Source organism: Phyllostomus hastatus, unplaced genomic scaffold (genome assembly GCF_019186645.2).
Source record: "Phyllostomus hastatus isolate PE091 unplaced genomic scaffold, TTU_PhHast_1.1 phas_scaffold_78, whole genome shotgun sequence".
In the NCBI taxonomy this organism is placed as follows: domain Eukaryota; kingdom Metazoa; phylum Chordata; class Mammalia; order Chiroptera; family Phyllostomidae; genus Phyllostomus; species Phyllostomus hastatus.
The window spans coordinates 44,113,896-44,137,251 of NW_025334041.1; the positions used below are offsets into that span (position 1 = coordinate 44,113,896).

General features: G+C 36.4%; 1 protein-coding gene across 1 annotated transcript in view; it reads right to left on the bottom strand.

Annotated features, from left to right (window-relative positions):
* Positions 1-4,372: 4,372 nt before the first annotated feature.
* PTPN12 (protein tyrosine phosphatase non-receptor type 12) overlaps positions 4,373-23,356 on the bottom strand; it is a 93,196-nt gene continuing 74,212 nt past the window's right edge. The window contains exons 13-18 of the mRNA XM_045827956.1: positions 11,907-12,841; positions 8,847-8,924; positions 7,243-7,301; positions 6,331-6,361; positions 5,530-5,628; positions 4,373-5,227 (exon numbers count right to left, since the gene is read on the bottom strand). Of these exons, the coding sequence (XP_045683912.1) occupies positions 5,166-5,227; positions 5,530-5,628; positions 6,331-6,361; positions 7,243-7,301; positions 8,847-8,924; positions 11,907-12,841 (1,264 nt within the window). The 3' untranslated portion in view covers positions 4,373-5,165. The remainder of the gene's footprint in view (positions 5,228-5,529; positions 5,629-6,330; positions 6,362-7,242; positions 7,302-8,846; positions 8,925-11,906; positions 12,842-23,356) is intronic.

Here is a 23,356-nt window from a genome sequence, read left to right on the forward strand (position 1 = left end):
TTTTGGATAGTCTTGACAAAATATCACAGTTAGTGGATGTTTTTGACTATTCTGTGCTAAGAGCTGGCTCCAGAAGCAGAGATGAGTATAACAACCTATTGTTAAGCTTTACGCCATGAGTGTATTTATGTGGGTACCTTAAATCATGTCAAGAGGCATTACACTTGAAAATGCAAACACTTAATAAAAGAGTGGTTAGGAATGTAAAATTAAAACCAACTACGGATTAGCTACCTTAACAAGTACTGTAGTCTTGGATTCAGCTGACATTTACTTTGTACTGTGTCAGGGCCATGTTTAAGAAAATACTTATAGTTTTACCTTGCACATTTGTTTTTTAAATAAACATACATATGCCAGTATTTTCACTAAATAGCATGACCACTTCAAATGGACAAGTATAGTAGAACAGAAAAGTTCAAGTGCATTGATAAATTTAAAGGGTACGGTATAGACACAGATTAGTTGACTGACTTGGGAAATGGGACAAGATCAAGGGTTTAACAGGAGAAATTACATTTGACTAAATCTTGATAGATGTGTCAGGCTCACCAGAAGGACAAAGACAGACAGTTCAAGATAGGGGGTATAGTATGAGTAAGGTCAGGGCCTGAAGAAACTTTTAAGTGGTTCATTATGGCTGGAACACAGGTGTACATGGAGAGGAAGCTGGAGGTCAGCAGCAGATAGATCTTTGGAATGGTGATCTTGTAGGATCTAACTTCAGTCCTCAACTTCTGGGCCTGGTGCTCCAATTTCAGTATGCATCAGAATCACCTACGGTGCTGATCTAAAACACATATTCCCCCGCCCCATTCTAATTCAGGTCCACACTAGTACCTGGAACCTGAAGTTTAAGGATGCTCCTTAATAATTCTAGTTCAGAACCTGGGCCACATTTTGAAGAAATATTACCATAGGCAACGAATAGCCATTAAACATTTTTCAGGGAGAAGTAACAATGAGAAGTGAAAGCAGGTAAGAACCTAGAGTGCAAAATGAACCAGATGATTGGCAATGGTAATGGGAGAAAGGTGATGCCCTTTACCAAGATAGCTGATAGTGCCCATGGTTAACCCATGCCATGTTTTTACAAACACAAACGTTAATTTTACAGTGTTACTGCAAAAACTCATTTAAATATCCCCCTGGGACTTTTGCCCATTCAGTTTCATTCCTGTCTGTATTAGTGCCATAATATTTATTTCCAGTCTGGACATTTCTTCTGAACTTCCAATCTGCTGAGGACCGATCATCACCTCCTGGATGCTGGCTGTACCAGGGATCCCCAATTCACCATATTCAATATTAAGATTTCCTTTCCAAGCCAGAATCCTAGGAACTAAGAGAGACCCTCCCTATCCCTCATATCCATCTACTTACCTAAATGGGACCTATTATAAATTCAATGTTAGAAGACAAAAAGACAAATTTATATGCAGTAGATCCTTGACATTTATTTTTTAATATTTCATTTATTTTTGGAGAGGGGGAAAGGGTGGGGGAAAGAAAGGGAGAAAAACATCAGTGGGTGGCCATCTCTCACATGCACCCAACTGGGGACCTAACCTGCAGCCCAGGCATGTGCCCTGACTTGGAATCAAACCAGTGACCCTTTGGTTCGCAGGCCGGCACTCAATTCACCAAGCCACATCAGCCAGGGCTAAATGCTTCACATTTAAGAATTTAACATTCAGTTTTAACAAGTGATCCTAGGGGTTTAGAACTTAGTCTGTTATTTCACTTAGGCAAAAATGTTAACCACATTCCCTGTGAAGCTGGTATATGTGAGGTGAGCAGGTCACTTAGCTGATAACTGAACCTAGCTCAGCACTGACATTAAAGATGGCTTTATTGCTCTATCAACATATGGAAAAAATGTCCAGAAATTGAAAAATACTAAAGTAGAAAGTACTATTTGTGGAAAATTGCTTCCAAAAAAAAGTTAACTGGTAGTATGATGGAAAAGTTAAGATTTAAAGGTCCTTGAAGCCTAACCTAAAAGGTAGAGCTTTTGTATAAAGTGGCAGGATGAATTTGGCAGCAGCTTATCTCATACACAAATGAGCTTATTACTACATGCTTTACATAGAAAAATAGAAATAATTAAGTGTTTTCTCCAGTGTTACAGGCAATATAAAAATCATTGGGAGAAAGCTAAAGCCGGAAATAAACACAATTTTAATACACCATCATAAAGATAAGCAATGGAATAAAGAGAAAAAACATCTAGACGACTCACAGATCGATGGATACCTAAAACTTAAGACAACCTATGTAACAAGTGGAGAAAACATTAAATGGTGATTGGTCAAAGGAAGAAAAATCTTTAGATAAAAACATAAAATTTTTTTAAGTTTCTAGAAAATTGTAGAATATCTCTGATTTTGGATGAACAAAGATTTCTAAAAGAGGACACCAAAGGGCATTAATTATATAAGATTGATAAATTGGACTAAATTTAGGAACTTGTTTATCAAAAACAAAACAGAGCACCATTAAGAATGTGAAAATGCAAGCCCTGGCTGGCGTAGCTCAGTGGATTGAGCGCGGGCTGGGAACCAAAGTGTCCCAGGTTCGATTCCCAGCCAGGGTACATGCCTGGGTTGCAGGCCATAACCCCCAGCAACCGCACATTGATGTTTCTCTCTCTCTCTCTCTATCTCCCTCCCTTCCCTCTCTAAAAATAAATAAATAAAAAATCTTAAAAAAAAAAAATGTGAAAATGCAAATCAATCAAATCCAAAAGGAATAAAATGTAGAATATATATAAATAACTCCAACTCCTCAGTAAGAAAAAAACTCTAAAGAAAAACAGGTACAACTGCCAGATTATATGTGCACACTCAGCTTTAATAGATACTGCCATACAGTATCTGCTTGAGACTTGGATAGTTCAGAAAAGAAAATACCCACATTGTCATAAGCACGTTAAAATGTGCTCAAGCTCAGCCATGAGGGAAATATATATTCAGATCTTAATGCCAGACCATTGTGTACCCATTTGGATGGCTAAAATGAAAATTTATTGCAATACCAAGTGTTAGTATATATAACAATCAGAACTACTTTCATCCAGAAAAATCCACTTCTTAGTATATACCCAAAAGATTGGGGGGGGCCCGCACACGCACGTGTGTGCTTGTGTATTTGAAGATCTTAAATAATTAGAGGGGAAGGAGAAAGGGAAACAAACATTAGTGTGTGGATGCCTCTCACATGCCACTCACTGGGGGCCAGGCCCACAACCCAGGCATGTGCCCTGATGGGGAATCCAACTGGTGACCCTTTGGTTCACAGGCCCGCACTCAATCCACTGAGCACCAGCCAGGGCAGATGGATGTATATTAAGTGCACCAAATTGTTCACTAAAAATGTTCACCTAAACATAATTTGTAATATTCCCAAATCAGAAACCCAAATGTCAATAGCTGATTGGACAAACTGTGACATATTCATATAATGCAAAGCTCTATTGCAATGAAAAATGAGCAACTGCTTTTCACAGAATAACTAACAAACCAATTCCAGAAGCCTAAGGGGGAATCTTCTTAGTGGCTCATCTGTTCTGTTGTCTGACCTAGGTAGTGATCATACAGAGGCATGTGTGTCTACATTATCATGATTTTTGCACCCTTCTGAATACATTATGCTTCAAGAGAAACCTGGTCCCAAGAAAAAAATTTTGACAAATGATTTTAGTACTGTATTACACAAATTATCAAGTGTGTGAAGGGACTAAATATTTTTCAGTTATATTTCAGTATAAATTTTATTAGGAAATGAATCTGCTATAAAGATGCCTATTTCTTGTGAATGTTAAGGGTCCACTGTATTCATATTTCCTTATGACCAAAATGTAGAAGAAAAACTGGAAATTCTAAGGGGATCAACATGAAGACCATGTGGTTTTAAAAATATTTTGGCATGAAGTTGTATTTTGTCTTCCACAATGATCTTCCTTCTATTCACATAAGTCTACCCCCCTCTATCTTTATTTAGTCTCAATTTCTCCCTCCCCCTTTTGTATGCAGAAGGCAAAGATAGATGTCCACTAACTTTAATCCATGATGTCACAATTCAAACTTGGTTCTTATAGATGGGACCTGTGCTCCAGTAGAGTGATGGAAAGAAACTAACATTTGTTTGACGTTTTACTAGTACCTTAGTAGGCAGTGATGCCTAGGGCTGACTCAAAGGCTAGCATCAAAATTAGTATTACAACTGCAAAGCTATGTATTTGCAGAAGGTGTTCTCTCTTCTTTAAGAGTCATGTCTGTAAGGTAAAACTAAGCCAGCAGGAAGGCAGAAAATAACTCTGATTTCCTAGGAATAAGGAATGAAAAACTAAAACAAGTAAGCACTGTAAAACTGTTTTTTGTTTTTTTTTTTAATGGCTGGTCAAATATCCTGAAACATACATATATTTTGATAGTCTTCTAATCCCAGTTGAGTTCAAATATTAAAGTAACACACACGAGCTAAGAGAATTCAATATTTTTGTTCCAAGGCACTTACTGAATCTCCATGACTAGATGAAAACAAGGACAATTAGAATAGACAGTTAGACAGTATATAATATAAAAATAATTTTTTGCTTACAATTTACAAAATGTATTATTATTACAATCTTTGATCTCTGATAACCTGCAATGCTGGCTGCATGAATCCAGCAATTTTAAAATTCAGAAACTATTTTCTAAAACTTCAGGGCAAATAATTTACAAATAAGGTACACAAAGATTAGACCATGCAGAAATTTCTTACATCTTCTGTTAATATTTTATGACTCCAACTTTATCAAATTATATACCTACTTGCCCTGTACATATACAAAATAATGCATACATGATAAAACATTAGCAAAAGAGTAGTCCTTAAACTCAATTTATCATAAAAGTATTACTATATTAACATGTTTACAAGCAGCGTGTAACAGGGTTAAGAGACATTAAGGCAGTAATACTTGTAGTTACAAAAGAAACCATATGTAATACTTTCTAAGTGTGTAGTATAAGGCAGGTAGATGCTCCCAGCCAAAATGGCTAAGGTAACAATCTATACTGCTGTTAGTCCCACATTTTTAAGATGGAATACTATTAATCTGGCTTTCAGTGGCACTTGAATTTTCCAGTATAATTTAAAGTGTTTTCTGGCTCCCTGAATCATGTCCATTCTGAAGGTGGATCTCTTGGTCCTTTAGGTTTTCCACAGCGACTACCAAAACCTATAATCAAAACACCACAATTACTGGTTAGTATACAGAAATATTTTTATACAGTTAAAACCATGCCAGACATCCTTATTTTCTGGAACAAATAAATTTCCACATGGGAATTTAGAATTCAAACTAAATAAATAAAACTATAAACACAAACCAATGTTCAATTGGGAAGTATCTCATTTAAAAAACTGAATGAATTACAGTGCAAAGTTTAATAAACTTTGTCTTAAGAATATCCTACAATAATGGCAAATGAACTTTGCTCAATCTTGCCAGCATTAACTTAATTCAGATTCTGAAATTACCAATATCTGTGCCTTTTGTTGGACTTTCTGGCATTTGATCTTTCTTCTTACTCGAAGTAGGTGGACATTCTGTACAAGTCTCTGTGTGAATACCTCCTGCTGGATGATATGAAATACAAAACAAAGCCACTGTTAGTTACCATTATTTGTAGCATCATATGTAGAATCCTGTAATTGTTTTAATATGGACATTAAGTTAAATGAACAAGTTTTCTCTCAGGGCATTATGATTTTAGAGGCCCATATAAATATAAATGCTAGGGTAGTGAGCATAGGATATCATAAGGTGTTCTTGAGGACATCTAGAAATCTGAAATGAATACTTCTGCAATGTGAAGATTCTCCTTATGTTCTTACTTTATTTAATAATCCTGGATCTTCTCTGACTGGTGTGACTCATTGGGTTGGGCATTGTCTCACAAAGTGAAGAAAGGTCTCTAGTTTGATGCTGATCAGGGCACATGCCTGGGTTGCAGACTAGGCCCCTGGTTGGGGGCATCCAAGAGGCAACTGATCTATGTTTCTCTCCCTCTTTCTCCCTCCGTTCCCCTCTTCTCCCCATCCCCGAAAATAAAAAAATCTTAAAAAAAAAAAAAAGTTAAGCCCTGGCTGGCTTAGCTCAGTGGATTGAGTGTGGGCTGCAAACCAAAGCATCGGAGGTTTGATACCCAGTCGGAGTACATGCCCGGGTTGCAGGCCATGACCCCCAGCAACTGCACATTGATGTTTCTCTCTCTCTATCTTCCTCCCTTCCCTCTCTAAAAATAAATAAATAAAATCTTTTAAAAAAATCTAACTTACCATATTTTTCACTTCCAGAGGTTATCAAGCCCTATAAAGAAGACAGTTAATAGCTTTATGAACAACTACAGAAAATTTTGTCTGTTATAATTATTATAAGTCCCAAGAAATCAAGACTTATCAAGATTCTCTGTCAAAGGAAAAGAAAACAATGGTGTTTTCAATTGTTTATAATTAGACTTAAAATTTTTAAATGGACAATATTTTATATTGGGAGTAAAAGGATAGGGAAATTCCTTTTCTTTTTCCTTCTGGATAAAAACTGAAAATGCAGGAGCTACTACACAAAAAAACATACATACTTCTACATTTTGCCAGTCTTTTACCATATTTATAAATCATAAACTAGAAACATAATTATCATAGGTTACTACTATTTTATTAGAAAGTATATCAAAGCTTTTAAGCAGTTGTAACATGTACCCCAATTTCAGGGATATTAAAATATGGGAGAAATACGAAAAAGTTAATATTGATGAAAAACAATTCTTTTCCATGGCTAAAATACTTAGCTACCAATATTTTTCCCTAAATGTGAAAGGAAACCTCATGTAACCAGAAAAAACCAAAGGGAGGTAATGTATCTAATACTATAACAGAAGGAAAAAAATCTAAGAAAGTACTATGACCCTGAAAAAGTAACTCCAGTTTTATTTATACCCCCAGGATAATTTACAAATTTCAAAAAGCAGCTTGTGAAAATAACACTCTGAAGTATAATGATGGTCATAAGTAGACCAGGCTACCCTTTAAAAAAATTCAGACCTCACATTTCACCTAAAATCTAGCGTGAGAAATACTGATAAAAAATATGTTTAATAGTCTTAAGCTAGAAGTTATTATAATAAATGAACCTATGAGAAATTAACCAAAGAGCAAAAATACTGAGCTGTTTCAATCCAAAGGACTCACTTCAGATTTTTTTTGTTCAGACTTTTCCTGACTTTGAAGTTCACTCCATTCAGGTGTACCTGAGAAAAAGGAAATCTCACAATTAAAATTAACATCTTTACTTCTTGAAATTTCTTATATTAGATAATATACAAAAACATTCTATAGATTTTTAGAAACTATCACTTTCATAAAAAATTTTCTTGCTTCAATCAACTTAAGAATATCCCTTTAAGTTTCCTTTCTTAAAATTTAATTTTAAAAATTCAGTCCTGGCTGGTGTAGCTCAGTGGATTGAGCACGGGCCTGAAAACCAAAAGGTTGCTGGTTCAATTCCCAGTCAGGGCACATTCCCGGGTTGTGGGCCAGATCCCCAGTAGGGGATGTGTGAAACACAACCACACATTGATGTTTCTCTCCCTCTCTCCTTCCCTTTCTCTCTCTATTAAAAAAAAACAACTCCTGGCTGGCATAGCTCAGTGGATTGAGCGTGGGCTGTGAACCAAAGTGTCGCAGGTTCGATTCCAGTCAGAGTACATGCCTGGGTTGCAGGCCATGGCCCCCAGCAACCACACACTGATGTTTCTCTCTGTCTCTCTGTCTCTCTCTGTCTCTCTCTGTCTCTCCTTCCCTTCCCTCTCTAAAAATAAATAAAATCTTAAAAAAAAAACAAAAAACAAAAAACTATGCTAAAAAAACAACTAAAAATAAATAAAAAATAAAAATTCAGTCATCAGTTTATTATAAGCTCACTATAATCTACAGCTTTGACAGACTTGTTTAATATTCTGACGTATATATGGCTTCATTGTTCTTAACAATTTTTTTTTAAATAGTGAAGCCATATATTTCCATAATATTTTTATGTATTTGTTTTTAGAGAGGGGGGCAGGGAGGGAGAAACAGGAGAGAAACAGCAAAACATCAATGAACTGATACACACACCTAACCTGAGAACTGGCCCCACAACCTAGGCACGGGCTCTAAGTGGGACTCATCCAACTGGCGACCTTTCAGTTTGCAGGAGGGCACTCAATCCACTGAGCCATACCAGCCAGGGCAACATTCTTAAAATCAGTTAAAATTAATAAAATACTGGTGAAATGTAATTCTGGTAAGAGTAATGATCATGTCCACAGAGCATGAGACACTGAGACATATATTAAAGCTGTTCCTGTACTCTTTCTCTAGAGGGGAAGAAGAGAAGTGTATTATTAGGGCTTTATATTATGATCACTATTCCCAGTTCTCATTGATACTCTTGTGGCCTTAAGTGTCCTTCAGTTAATACCAACTGAATGATGCCCAACTAACAACCCAACTTAAATGTTTACTTACCTGAAATGGCACAAAAGACTCCACATTGCAAATACATTTGTAATTGCATTTAATTGCATTATAGTATCTAACATAAATACAGTCATTTCAGTTATCTTAGCAAGTAAAAATAACATTTTTAAAAGTATTTTTCATACAAGGAATTAAAAACATTTGTCAGTATCAATTCAAACCTGTTTTTTAATTTAATTATACAGTTTAATACCAACTACATTAACATCAGCCATGTTTTTCAGAGTTTAAACTAGAGTATGAAGTATTTTTATAAAAGCAGAAGAAATACTCACTATGTTCACTTGCTAATACAAAAGACTCGGGAGTTCGTTCAGGGAGAGGAGGAGGTAAATCTTCACTAATGGCAACATCTATATTAAATACATAAAATTTAGACAAATTATGTACTTTGTTAAAAAATGTTGACTCATAAAAATGATCTTATTATCTAAGCAAGAGAGCTTTCTTGATATTCTCAATTCATTGCCATAAGTATCTGAAAGTTTTTTTTAAAGCAAACATTAAACAAGAAATCCTTACCATTTGACTTGTCAAGAATTACAAGGCCTATTCAGTAAATAAGAATGAAATCCATCACAGAGAGAAAATGACTCTCCCATAACTTTCCCAACAGCCCGCAAACATTATCACACTGCCCTCTGAGCCTGGAGGCAGTCTCCAGAAAAGCCAGCGCAGGTGACTTCTTTACTGGGTATGATGATGATGCTTTGAATCCACAAAGCAAAGCTTTGTCATTTGATCTAAGGCAGTATTTCCCAAACCGGAATCTACTGCCTAACTGGACTTGATGAGTTCTGCCACACTTCACACCATCTGTTCTCTTTAGTTTTTAAATGCCACTCATTTTAACTATGTAATTCAGTCATTTTTTAAATAGTGGCGATTAAAATAACAGATGTGAAGTAGTAATTTTTCTACTGTACATAAAAATAACTTTTTTGAATGTCCATTCATATATTAACTAAAATCTTTTAAACAGCAGTGCATGACTATGATAATACTGACTGAAGCCATATAAAAGCTTTTCAGTAAAAACAAAATTACCTCTTAGAGAATACAATGCATTAAGCCTCACCAGCCTTACTATGGCATAGGGTGAATTAGATCTTTTGAGGTTTCACTGGAAAGGTAGGGAAAGAAAACATGAGGATAAAATTCCATGTGTGGACTCTTATGTTAGGGAGGATGAGGTAAAGGAAGGGAAATGTGAGGTCCTGTATTATTTTGTCCTGGCCTTGACAATTCTTTTTTTAAAATCTTGCCATGATATTTTGCTATTTTACCACATTTGACAGGCTATTAAAAAGAGATTGAAAATTAAGTAAACCATTTTCAATTTTCAAGAAGAATGAGCCAGGTATGATTGTTACTGTCCGTTCACATTTATTTAGTTTAATATACAAGATAGTAAGAGTTTTGCGTCCTGCTGAGAGCAAAGTTCCAGTCCAATACTTAGTAAGAGTCTGAGCCATCATCATCCTTCCCCTTTTGTTACTAACAAATCAGTGACAAAGGGATGGCTGCTGGAAGAAAGGGATGCATAATCTTGGCATTGTGGTGCCATTTCATAATTAACTGAACAAATCAGGTAGGGCAATCTTACTTGTTTACGTTAAGTATCAAGTATCTTTCAAAAACTTTGTATCTCTTCTCTCTTAAAGCCTTTTTTATTTCCAAACTGTGGCCCTTGCTTTTAAACTACATATTTCTCCCTCAATCTCTGGATTGCCTTTCCTACGTTATAAACTTGTTTTAGAGGTTACTTAACCTCTAAACACCACATTTTTACACAGACTTTTGTGAATAATACATTGCATGGGGGCCTAGTGTAGCCAAGTTTGAGAATCTTTCAGTATACCAGAGTCAGTTTAAAAATTCATAGCCAGGAATTTCTGTCAGGCAGTAATTTATGCCAGTTGTTTTAGGTATCAAAACAGAATTATTCTGTTTAACTCCCTACAAAGTTCTAAAAGAAACAAAAATCTATTCTTGAGCCAATGGTTCATCTGAAGATAAATAATGATATTAAGAACAGAACTGCTTATAGTTAGTTATGCTGTTGCACAGAACACTTACACAGGAAAATCTTCATTTAACACCAGATTAATTTAGCATAATCAGGACAGGGTGAAAAGAAACAGAAATCACATTTATAGCTATCTTTGCTTTGATATACAAATAAAATAAAAAGCAGAAGTGAGCCAATATACAGTAGGGTGCTTTCAACTATCCCTGTATAGTATGTGGTATTTTAAAGGACTCTTTTCTGTTATCACCAAAAAACTGGGCATGTGGCAGTAAATTTAAAGAGCATATCACATCATGCATCCTTCCTTCCCTCAACCCATTCTATTTCTAATAATCATAAAAAAAAATTTTCCTAGGCCCAAGACATCATGGCTGAAAAGGGGGTGGGGTGCCCCAAATGTAAATTTATTGTCTACACATTTTCTTGAGTATAGCTTTAACTTGATCGTTATTTTTAAAACTCTAAAGTTGAGGGATAAAAAGATATTAACACTTTTAAATTATGGCAAACTGGTAAAAGTAGTATTTATTGTGGTATCCATTATCTTCTGAAGACCCTTCAAATAAAACACAGAAGACTCAAGAACATAGGAAATCCTATAAATTTCGGGAACTAACTTAAACTCTCATCTATTCATCAGATATATTCTTTTTTTTTAAAGATTTTATTTATTTTTAGAGAGGGAAGGGAGGGAGTATATACATATATACATACATATACATACATACATACACACACACACACACACACACACATATATATATATATATATATATATAAGAGAGAGAGAGAGAAACATCAATGTGCAGTTGCTGGGGGTTATGGCCTGCAACCCAGTGATGTACCCTGGCTGGGAATCGAACCTGCGACACTTTGGTTTGCAGCCCACGCTCAATCCACTGAGCTACCCCAGCCAGGGCTCAGATACATTCTTAAAATAAAAAATACAGTATGTCTGAGTTAGGAAAAATAAAGACACCACAGTATGAGTAGTACTTATTCAATCGGAAAAAGAAAATCGTCTTTCAAGTTCACAGCACTGAAAGCCACACTATAGAAGAAGAGAAAATTTTCAGTTACAACAATTGAAACATTTTGAAAACAGAAAACCCAGCAATGCAATGTGATCAAATTAAGGTAAGAAACAGAATACTTAAAATTTTTTAAATCTAAAATAATGAAATTTTGCTGTAGGTTCTAGAGTCAAGTATAGAATAAAACACAATGAATTAATACAGCTAAAGTGCTTAAAACAGTGACTGGCACATAGTAAAAATATTTAAGTGTTAGATACTATTATTACCTTTTTCAGCACCTGAATGTATTGTTCCTGCTATATCATGCCTAGCAATGGACATTGGCAATACTTTCCTTGTAGAAATGCTTTCAATACTACTGGCAGCAGAAACTGTGGCACTTGCTGTTGAAATACTAGTTTTATTCTTGGTCAAAGCATCATCACAGTTCCTTTCATCTGAGTCTGAGTCATCCGAGTGAAGAGGATTAGTAAAACTGAGGGGTGCTCTGAATAGAGGTGAATTGCTACGATGATCCACAAGATCCTGGGTTTCAACTTGTATTGTGGGGCTTGGTGTTAAACTCACAGTTTTCATTGTTTGACAGTGGTTATCTGAGGATTTTCCTTCAGATGAATCAGGCACAGGTAGGGTATTTTCGGGTCCATGAAATGACCACATTACATGTCCCTTCTCATCAAGAGGCAAGCGGTCTGGCCTTGGAGGTGTGTCTGAATTCTTCTGTGATTCTTCTGGTGGACTAACTGCAGCTTTATTTGACTGTGACCCACTACAATCCACACAGGAATTCTGGGAATTATCATCAACTTTTGGGTCCCTAGGTGAAGCTGATTTAATTTTAATTGCATGTCCCCTATTCAAGAGTGTGTTCCCATCAAAACTTTTTGGTCCCTCTTGGAGAGGGACCTTCTTAATTTCAAAACTTAAATTTCGCTCTAATTTTTTATCGGTCTGTTCAATAGTTGATTCATTTTTCCCTGGAAGTTCTGTTGATTTATTATAATTTCTGTTGAGGTCTGTCAAATGTTGTTCTGATGAAACCATGTGCAACACTGGCTTTGGATGGTATCTGTCATTGTCCTGCCACACAGTAGTAACTGTTGGAAAAGCCGAAGGGGGAGAAGGTGTCAAGATGGGTGGCACTGGGTGAGGTTCCGGTGGCTGCAGTATTTCTTCCTTAGCATCCCCTTCTACAAGGCAACTGAAAAACAAGATTAACAAAAGGCTATTTTGAGAATGTTCATCCTTTTAAAAACAAGTTGATAGGTAACAATTATGTAGTTAAGTTTATTATATAGAGTGGTTATATGTGGTTATGAACAAAAATTATAATTTGTCAAACCAAAAAACTTAATGTTTAACAAATTAATACTGTTTAAAAAGTCAAATCCAAGAATTTTAATGAAAAAACAGTAGCCCCTCACATAGGCATTTAGCTACCCAGACGTCAACTTTCAATGTTTTTAAATAGCTGTTTCTAAGATTTACCTTCATTATCTCAAAATATTTTAAAATCCATACTGTTCTATTTCATATATTCTCTATTGTCTTTCTACTGTGTCTTCTTCATCCTCCCAAGACTGTAATATTATAATTTTTGTTGTTCCATCTTATGACTTTAGTTGTTATTCATATCAGTGATACAGTTATTTTATTTCTCTTGTACATGTTCTTGTTTTGCCTAATAATTGCTTTGTGTTTCTGGATGGCTTGGTTCTCTATGTATCATCAGTAATTCAGCCCTTCTTACAATTTACCTGCAGATTTGTACACCCCCTCTAAACTAGTCAGGCACACCAGGTAACTTTATCAACACCACGGGCAACTCTCTTCAAACTTTGGCCCGCCCTCCTGTTCCAGTGTGGGATACTGGCTCCTTAGGGCACCACAGAGATGATTTCTCTTCTGTGTCATACTCCTCTTTCCCACACCCAGCCTTCCTTTTTCTAGGTATACTCCCTTGTTTTGGTGGGTTATACACCCTCTAGTTGCTTCTTAAGAACTATATAGTCCCCAATCAGTGTGGCTCAATTGGTTGGAGCCAGTACACCAAAAGGTTGGAGCATCATCTAGTACACAGAAAGGTTGGGGGGCTCCATTCCCAGTCAGTGAATATACGTAGGTTGCAGGTTCAATCCTTAGTTAGGCAGTGTATGGGAAGCAACCAATTGATGTTTCTCTCTCTCCTTCTTCCCCTCTCCCTAAAATCAGTAAACATTTTTTAAAGAACTATATATAAGGAGACAAATTTCTTAAGGCTTTGTATATTTATTATGTTTTCAATGTTAGACTTTTTTGAAAAGGTATAGAATTCCCCATTAGAAATTATTTTCCTTCAGAATTTTATAATTCTGATTCCTGTCCTTTTGAGTGTGAACTTTTTTTTTTTCTCTTGGTGCTTTCAGGCTTTTTTTTTTTAAGATTTTGTTTGTTTGTTTGTTTATTTTAGAGAGGGAAGGGAGGGACAAAGAGAGAGAGAAAGAAACATCAATGTGTGGTTGCTGGGGGTCGTGGCCTGCAACCCAGGCAAGTACCCTGACTGGGAATCAAACCTGCGACACTTTGGTTCACAGCCCGTGCTCAATCCACTGAGCTACGCCAGCCAGGGCTGCTTTCAGGCTTTTTTTATTCTTGATGTTCTATAACTTCATGTAACTGTCTAAAATCCACTGTACTATAATTTTTAATCTACTATATTGGGAACGTTCTATATCAAAATTAATGTTTTGTTACTAGAAAATTTTTATTCCTTTGCTAACTTTTTACTTCTGGTCCCCTTCCAGACTACTACTATTATTACTATTTAACAGACCTCTTGGTTTGATTCTTCCCTCTGCAATTTCTCTCTTTGTTTATATTCATGAGCAATATCCTTGATTATCTTCCAATTTTTGTTTTGATTTTTAAAATTTATGCTGTTACATTTTTAATTTCCAGTAGCTTATTTTTTACTATCCAATTCTTATTTCATGGCATCAGTATTTCCTAATGAATGAAAAAAAAAAAAAAACGGACATCTGTCCACTTCCCCCATATCGTTTGTCTACTGTGTATTGTCTCCATTTCCTTCCAGTTCCTTTTCCCCCTGCTTATTTGAGGTTGTCTTTCATGTTAGGGGCTTTGTCAAATGTCTGATCATTCCTGGTTTAGTTCACTTTGTAAACTGCATGATGGTCTAACCACTATGTTATGCCTCTGAGGCTAACACAGCACAGCATGGTGTTGAATATAAACTGTTATTGAACAAATGTACACATAAATCTCTTAAATTCTCTTAAATTGCACCTTGAAAAAAAGAATAAAATATTTAAAATGACTGAAAGATGTGTATGTGTGTTATGGGGGAGGGCTTGTGCTTTAGTGATCATCTTATTGCATGGGAACTGAACATAGTCCTTGCAGTATCATTGATGGGCACTACCATCAATAATGATGATAGCTTTCCTCTCCTGGGCTGGTTAGTTTTTTAGGAAGGGAATTCTGTCAATACCAGAAGTGGACACCAGTATTCCGGGAATGAAATAAAGGGTAAGAGCAAGGGGGCTGGAGGATCTCATCAGTCAGTAGGCAGATTCCTGGTCTGAGTTAAGACAATAACTACAACTCCCATTAGTTGGACCTAATGTCCCTGAATCCAGAGATTCCCTGTTCAGCCACTCCAGAGTATATCCTTCCTACTATGTGCCAAACAAGGTATGGGAGAAGCAGTCATCTGCCTGCTCAATTTTGATGGATGGAATATGGGGTTCTAAATCCTCTTCATGGAGACATTCAAGTACTCTTCTTGTTTTCAGTGTCATACAACAGCTTAAGTGGGACCCCCGATTTCTGAGCCTTTCTGGAAGGTTCTTTGAAGAGAATCATTTTGCTTCTTACTGGTTTTCCCACCTACAAGACAGCAAGTTTCAGCTTTCCTTGTTAGGTCCCTTTTTCATTGGTCACTGTGCTGTTCACTTTTCAATCTTTTGTCCACATCTCAATTTGATGCCATCTCTGCTCCAATTTTGTTTTTTTCTTTTGTTTATTTTTTATACATAAAGATATATATAAATTTTAGGAAGTTTAGAAAGGGACCAGAGGTTAAGTGTTCAAACTGCCTTATTTAATCAGTGATCTTAAAAATGCTTTTAGAAGCCATAGTCTATGCATGATGTTCATACATACATATTAAATATATTCTTGACTACTCACATTTTAAAAAACAGCTTTATTGAGGCAGAGCTGATATGCAAAACAAACTGCACATATTTAATGTATATAGTTCAATGAATTTGGACACATACACTCATGACACTATCACCACAATCAAGGTAAAACACATATCCATTACCTCCAAAAGTTTTCTTCTGTCCTTTCTGGCTACTCAAATTTGATAATTATACTGACAGATTTTTTCCCTTTATCCTTCCTCATTTTAAGTTTGGTTTAAACAAGTCTTAGTATACTTTTATACCACTTGTATACGCACAAAGATGATAAGTCCTTTCACATAAAACAATATGCTACATACTGATTTACCACTATGGTACCCAACATTCACATTTTCACTACATACTCTGATGTAAAAAAATTCCAGTGAAGAAATACAATATAATTTGCATCATTCTAATTTTAACTATTGTTCTAAATTGCATCTGTTCTGAGGAAGGCATGTTTCACTTTTCAGAAACAAAATATTAGGCACCAACTACACGCTAAGCATTATACCAGTACCAGAAAATGACAAAGCAGTGAACACAATAGTCTGGGTCCCTAAGGAGTACAGAGAAACATTGAAAAATAAGGCTAAAAGGACAGAGTGAAGCTATATTATAAAGGCCTGGAATTTTATGGTATGAAGTTTGGACTTTATAATAGAAAATTTACATTTAAATTGTTTGATCAAGTCTTAAAATGAGTAACTCTCTATTAACTTCTGTTTCAAATTTATGTTTTATAGAAACTCATAAAATTACTTTCCTTATAGTAATATAGGCTGGCTTCCACATGGGATGGAAAAATTATAGAGGTGAAAGAAATAACAACCAAAATTGCAGAACACTTCAAAACCCCCCCAAAACTGATCCATTCTTCCAGAGTAACCCCCCCCCCACCCCCGCCGCAAACACACAAAGTATTGGACTGGAAGACGATAGATTTGTGTTCTCAGGTAACTCAGCTAGCCTATGCAGGTCAGCTCCTTTGGGTCAGTTATATTAATACCCATTTAAGAAGGATGCTCTCCACTTGTGTTTAACCTTTATTTCTTGGTTTTACTATGTACTCTGACCACCACCAATAACTTTTAAAATTATACCTGAGACCAAAGGTATTTTCTAAAAATGGAAAGGAACAACACAAGCATTAAGAAAAGATTAAAGCAAAGAAAGCGTAAAAATTAAGACAATGACAATAAGCATGAATAACCATGCATTTTGCCAAACTCGACCCTTATTTACCTTAAAGAATGCCAGTATTTTTTAAAGATCTTAATGTTATTTATTTAATTATTTATTTATTTTTGGAGAGAGGGTAAAGGAGAGAGAGAGAGGGGGAGAGAAGCCTCAGTGTGTGGTTGTCCTTCACACGCCCCCCACTGAAGACCTGGACTGGAACCCAGGCATGTGCCCAGACTGGGAACTGAACCGGTGACCCTTTGCTTCACAGTCTGGTGCTCAATCCAGAGCCAAACCAGACAGGGCTAAAGAATGCCAATTTGGAATAAATAATTCAACTAGAACTTGAACATTTTTTTTATTACTTTTCTCTATTTTTTTTAAATTTTGTTTGACATTTTTTTACTGTTGATCAAATACAGTAGTCTCCATTTCCTTCCCGCACCCATCCCACTCCAGTGGAACTTAAAAATTTTTAAGTAGTCAAATAAATCAATCTTGTCCTTTGTGATTTCCTTTATCATTTTATTATAGCCCTTCTTCAAGTTTGTCAAACATTGTATTTTTTGTTTCAACCATTTGACTTTTTGTATTTACTAATAATTTATTTAACTATCTGAAGCTTACTTTGATATTTGTTGTGGTATAAGGATCTAAATATATTTTTTCCCAAATGGTTAATATTATAATATGGCAATAAACAATCCTGTTATTCCCCCTATTTAGTACATGTGAAATTAATTCTTAAAGGACTGATTCCTTAGGTAATTGAATGCTGTCAACTGTTATATTCTTATACCACTAACAAACTTTTAAAATAGCTGTACTGTTTCAGCCCTGGCTGGTGTAGCTCAGTGGATTGAGCGCGGGCTGGGAACCAAAGTGTCCCAGGTTCGATTCCCAGCCAGGGTACATGCCTGGGTTGCCGGCCATAACCCCCAGCAACCGCACATTGATGTTTCTCTCTCTTCCTCCCTCCCTTCCCTCTCTAAAAATAAATAAATAAATAAATCTTTAAAAAAAAAAAAAGCTGTACTGTTTCATAATTTTTAAAAGGGTTGGTTCTCACTCATCATTACTTTCAAAGTTTTTTTTAAATATATTTTATTGATTATGCTATTATAGTTGTCCCATTTTCCCCTTCAGTCCCCTCCACCCTGTACACCCTCTCCCCCTTTAGTTCATGTCCATGTGTCATGCTTCTAAGTTCTTCAGCTTCTACATTTCTCATACTATTCTTACCCTCCCCCTATTTCCTACCTACAATCTACGCTACTTATTCTCTGTACCTTTTCCCCCTCTCTCCTCCTCCTACTCCCCTGTTGCTAACCCTCTGTGTGATCTCCATTTCTATGGTTCTGTTCCTGTTCTAGTTGTTTGCTTAGTTTCTTTTGGTTTTGCTTTAGGTGTGGTTGTTAATAATTGTGAGTCTGCTGTCCTTTTACATGTTTTTTCTGTATCTTCTTTTCTTAGATAAGTCCCTTTACCATTTCATAAAATAAGGGCTTGGTGATGATGAACTCCTTTAACTTGACCTTATCTGAGAAACACTTTATCTGCCCTTCCATTCTAAATGAAATCTTTGCTGGATAGAGTAATCTGGGATATAGGTCCTTGTCTTTCATGACTTGGAATACTTCTTTCCAGCCCCTTCTTGCCTGTAAATCTCTTTTGAGAAATCAGCTGACAGTCTGATGGGTACTTCTTTGTAGGCGACTGTCCCCTTATCTCTTGCTGCTTCTAGGATTCTCTCCTTCATTTTTACCTTGGCTAATGTAATTATGATGTGCCTTGGTGTGTTTCTTCTTGGGTCCAACTTCTTTGGGGCTCTCTGAGCTTCCTGGAAGTCTATTTCCTTTGCCAGAATGGGGAAGTTTTCCTTTATTATTTGTTCAAATACATTTTCAATCTGTTGCTCTACCTCTTCCCCTTCTGGTACCCCTATAATTTGGATGTTGAAACGTTTAAAGATGTCCTGGAGGTTCCTAAGCTTCTCCTCGTTTTTTAAAATTCTTATTTCTCCATTCTTTCCTGTTTGGTGGTTTCTTTCTTCCTTCTGGTCCACTCTATTATTTTGAGTCCCAGTTTCCTTCCCATCACTATTGGTTCTCTGTGCATTTTCCTTCATTTCTTTTATGGTAACCTGCATTTTTTCATCTAATTTGTGCCCCAAATCAACCAAGTCTGTGAGCTTCCTGATTACCAGTGTTTTGAACTGTGCATCTGATAGGTTAGCTATCTCTTGGTCACTCAAAAGGATGAGTTCTGGGGCACTGATTTGTTCTTGTTTTAGCCTTTTTTTGGGGGGGCGGGGGGTCTGGTTGCTCCTGTTACGGTGAGGGGCGGGGCCTTAGGTGTTCACCAGGGCTGGGCACCCCAGTCGCTAAATTGTGACACTGTATGTGAGGGCGGGGTCAAGAGGGAACAATGGCAGTAGCTCCGTTCAGTCCCTTCCCTGGGATCCTTGGTTGTGTACTCAGCCCTGTTCCACAATTGCCGCCTCACTGGGTCCACCAGCTGCTGCCTGCGCACTCAGGGTCCACCCGTTGGGATCTTTCGAGCCCCAGATGCCTTACGCGCTCCCGGTTGCCTTATGCGCCAATTCATCGTGTTCTCTGCGCAGCGACCCGCGCCCGGCTGCTTGTCTTAGCCCCTCCTACCAGTCTGGATAAACGGGTCTATTTCAACTTCTTGGCTGTCCAACTTCCATTCAGACAAATTTTCTTTCAGTTCTGGGTGTTATTCTGCCTGTAAATTGTTGTTCCAATCTTGGTTGTGCGTGGAGGTACGGTGCATCCACCTATGCCTCCATCTTGCCGGAAGTCCAAAGTTTTCTTTGGTATTTTTGCCTCTTTATTTATCCAAATGGACTTTAACCTTATACTGTCAAGTTCAGAAAAGAGCTTCTTGGGATTCTGATGAGAATTGCATCAAATATGCAAAGGAACCGATAGCTTAAGCTAAGTAACTTTTAACTTTTCCAACCAAGAAGAGTTCATTTTTTTTTTCAATATGTAAATGAATACACTTCTACTTTCTACTTCAGGTTATCTCCAGGAATTTGATATTTTGAAAAGGATCATTCTTTTAACCCTTCCTTCTCCTATTTGGCTGAACTACAGAACCATTTTCTTCTACTTTTATTCAGCCATTTTGCTCCCCTCTTTCTTATAAATTAACCATTTCAAGGCAGTATATTTGGGTTTAAAAAAGTCAACAACATGGCCCTGGTTGATGTGACTCTGTTGGTTGGCATGTCATCCCATAAACTTAAAGGTTAAGGGTTCGATTCCCAGGCAGGGCACATACCTGACCTGCAGGTTTGGTCCCAGGTCAGGGCACATAGGAGAGGCACCAATCAATGTTTCTCTCCCTCACCCCTCCCTTCTCCTCAGTCTAAAATTAGTAAGCATGTCCTCAGGTGAGGATAAAAAAATGTCAACAACATGGAACAAACTGACAAATGTCAGAGGGCAGGGAGTAAAAGTGACTAGATAAAAGAAGTGAAGGGATCAGCTCAACAACAGATATGCATAGCCCATGGACACTGACAATAGTGAGATGATGGACAGAGGAATGGAGGTGGGTAAAGTGGGAACAATGGGGAACCTCATAATAGTGTCAACAATAAAACTTTTTTAAAAAATCACAACAGCTTATAAAGGATTAGCCACAGCTTTTGAGAAAACAACAACACACACACACACACCAATAAGCCAACAAAAGAAATGTAAAATTAAAAAAACTCAAAGACTCTTTTTTTAAACAATGAAGGAGAATATTAACTGTTTTATGTGATATGGATTGCTCCTATTTCCCAATTTTCTACTTGCTATTTTCCCAGGGTCCTTAGTTGCCAAAAATCCCATGACATCCCATGCTAGATGAGGGTTCCCAAAATCAGGTAGCTTTAAATGCTTCAATCTGAGCAGAACTCAATTCCTGGTTTTGACTCCACATATCCTGTCACTTTAGAATATCCAAGTTATTCTAAGAGTCATAGACGTCTGAAAATCCAGCTCATTCTCCCAGACAACCCTTATAGGAAGCTGATATTCATGTATTTCTGCCAGGCACAAAACTTGCTCCTTCGTGACCTCTTTAATGCCACTGTTTTCTGGTTTTCCTTTTTTCCTTTTCCCAGCTTTCTCTTAGTCTACTCTTTACAAATTATGGTGCTTACCATAATACTTTGATACTTTGTTATAACTAGAATCTGAAAAGTTTTATTTATGCCTTAGTTTCCTATATTTTTATTCTCAAATCTTTACCTCCAGCCTAGATATCAAAATGCCTGAAAGAGAATCAATCACATTCTTCTTCTCAATTGTATTTCCACTTAAAATTGTTTGAACTGAGAGGCATAAGAAAGCATCAAATATACTGTCACTGTCTCTGAAATACTGAACAGATTAAGAAAACTTTACTAAGGCACACACCCTTTTGTGTCTCTGTAGTTAAACTGGTTGACAGTTTATAGAAATAGCTAACAAGGTACACTTCTAGCATGCTGGTGTTAATGAAAAAAAAAATGTATTAGTTTGAAAATAGAGAAGTGAAACCTGCTGTTCAAAATCTGTAATATGATTTACGTGTTTATAAACCATAATTGTATGACTCATTAAATCTAGGACCTGACCTGCAATCCAGGCATGTGCCCTAGATTAGGAATTGAATCGGTGACCCTATGGTTTGCAGGTCTGCACTCAATCCACTGAGCCACACTAGCCAAGGTCTGTCTCATTTTTATTTTTCATTAATCTTAGATCTTGTGATTTTATTTTCAGTTAACAATTTACAATAGTTCCAAACCTCATCTCAACCTATTAGTCACAGGGAACATAATGAAATTCTGCCATTTACCTCTACTGCCTGAATTAAAAAAAAAAAAATCACCTACACATGTAATATAAAGTCACATACAAAAAAATTGAGCACATATCCAAATAAAATCCTATCATAAACTGAATGAACATTTTTCTGCTAATACACATGTGCTACTTTTATTATCCTTTTGCTTATTAAGGAGTAACAGGACCTGAACTTGTGAAATGATATATAAGAAAAGGCTTAAAATTCAGAACATTCTATTTCTATTTTTCCTTCAAAATTAGGAAAAGTTTACCATTATTTATTGTTGGAGATAGAAAACCATATAAATCGCAAATTTCAATGTACAGTGTGAAAACCTCCACACTGGCTCAATCACAAAAAACAAATTAAAAGATATTAGAATAGCAAAATACTTCTTAATTTAATTTATAGCCAGTATAGTTTCTTGTAGGACTCACATGTGGGATGAAGAAGTTAGAGAACAGTTTATATAGATTTTTAACTGGCTATCTTTCACAGGAGATTAAAATTCCAATTTTAGTAGATACTACAGTGGAAATCAAACAGGAAAGAACTACTGGGAAGTTCTATTAAGGCACAGTTAACATCGTGAGCATTTAAACGCTGAGACTTAAACCCATCTATGTAAGCATCCTGATCTTCCTCAGAGAAGCACCGCAAAGGCAATCCAGAGACTAAGTAATTACCATATCTTGCCTTATTGAGGATAGCTGTAGTCTTTTTCTCTTTTTAAAGAGGAATGGTCTTGTTAAGGTACAGTGAATCAATGCCAAGACTAAACCCTGTTCACCTCACCCAACATAAGTCAACTTCTATCAAGGTGAAAAGGGAAAAAATTGGTGAGTACTATATAAAAGAAGTCTTACTCTGAGGAAAGGTCAATCAATTTGGGCAGGTATATGCTTAAGACAAGATACCGTGTAAGTCATTTTCACAGTTTTATTACAGATCTCTGACGGTGCTTCTTTTTAAAAATAATTCAGTAACTTAATTGTAACTTCTCATATTTTATTTCATTTAATCCTTAGAATAATACTTAAACAGAAAAGCCACAAGGATCAAGTAAGTGACTTACTCATGACCTTAAAGTTACTAAGTGGCTAAAAAGGATTTGAAACTAAATTGTTCTGACTTTCTATACCTTTTCCATACCACATAGCAATCTAGCAGTCTAAGTTGATTTTAACTATTATAAATAAGCTTAGTAAAAACTATGTATGTAACCCTGGCTGGTATGGCTCAATGGACTGAGGGCTGGCCTGCAAACCAAAGGGTTGCTGGTTTGATTCCTAGTCAGGGCACACACCTGGGTTGCAGGTCCCCAGTAGGGAGCGTGCACAAGAGGCAACCACACATTGATGTTTCTTTTCCACTCTCCCTCCCTTCACCTCTCTCTAAAATAAATAAATAAATGAAAGCTTAAAAACTATGTATGGTACCAGGTGGGTACTAGAATTATTCAGGAGATCGAGGATCACTTCACAAAT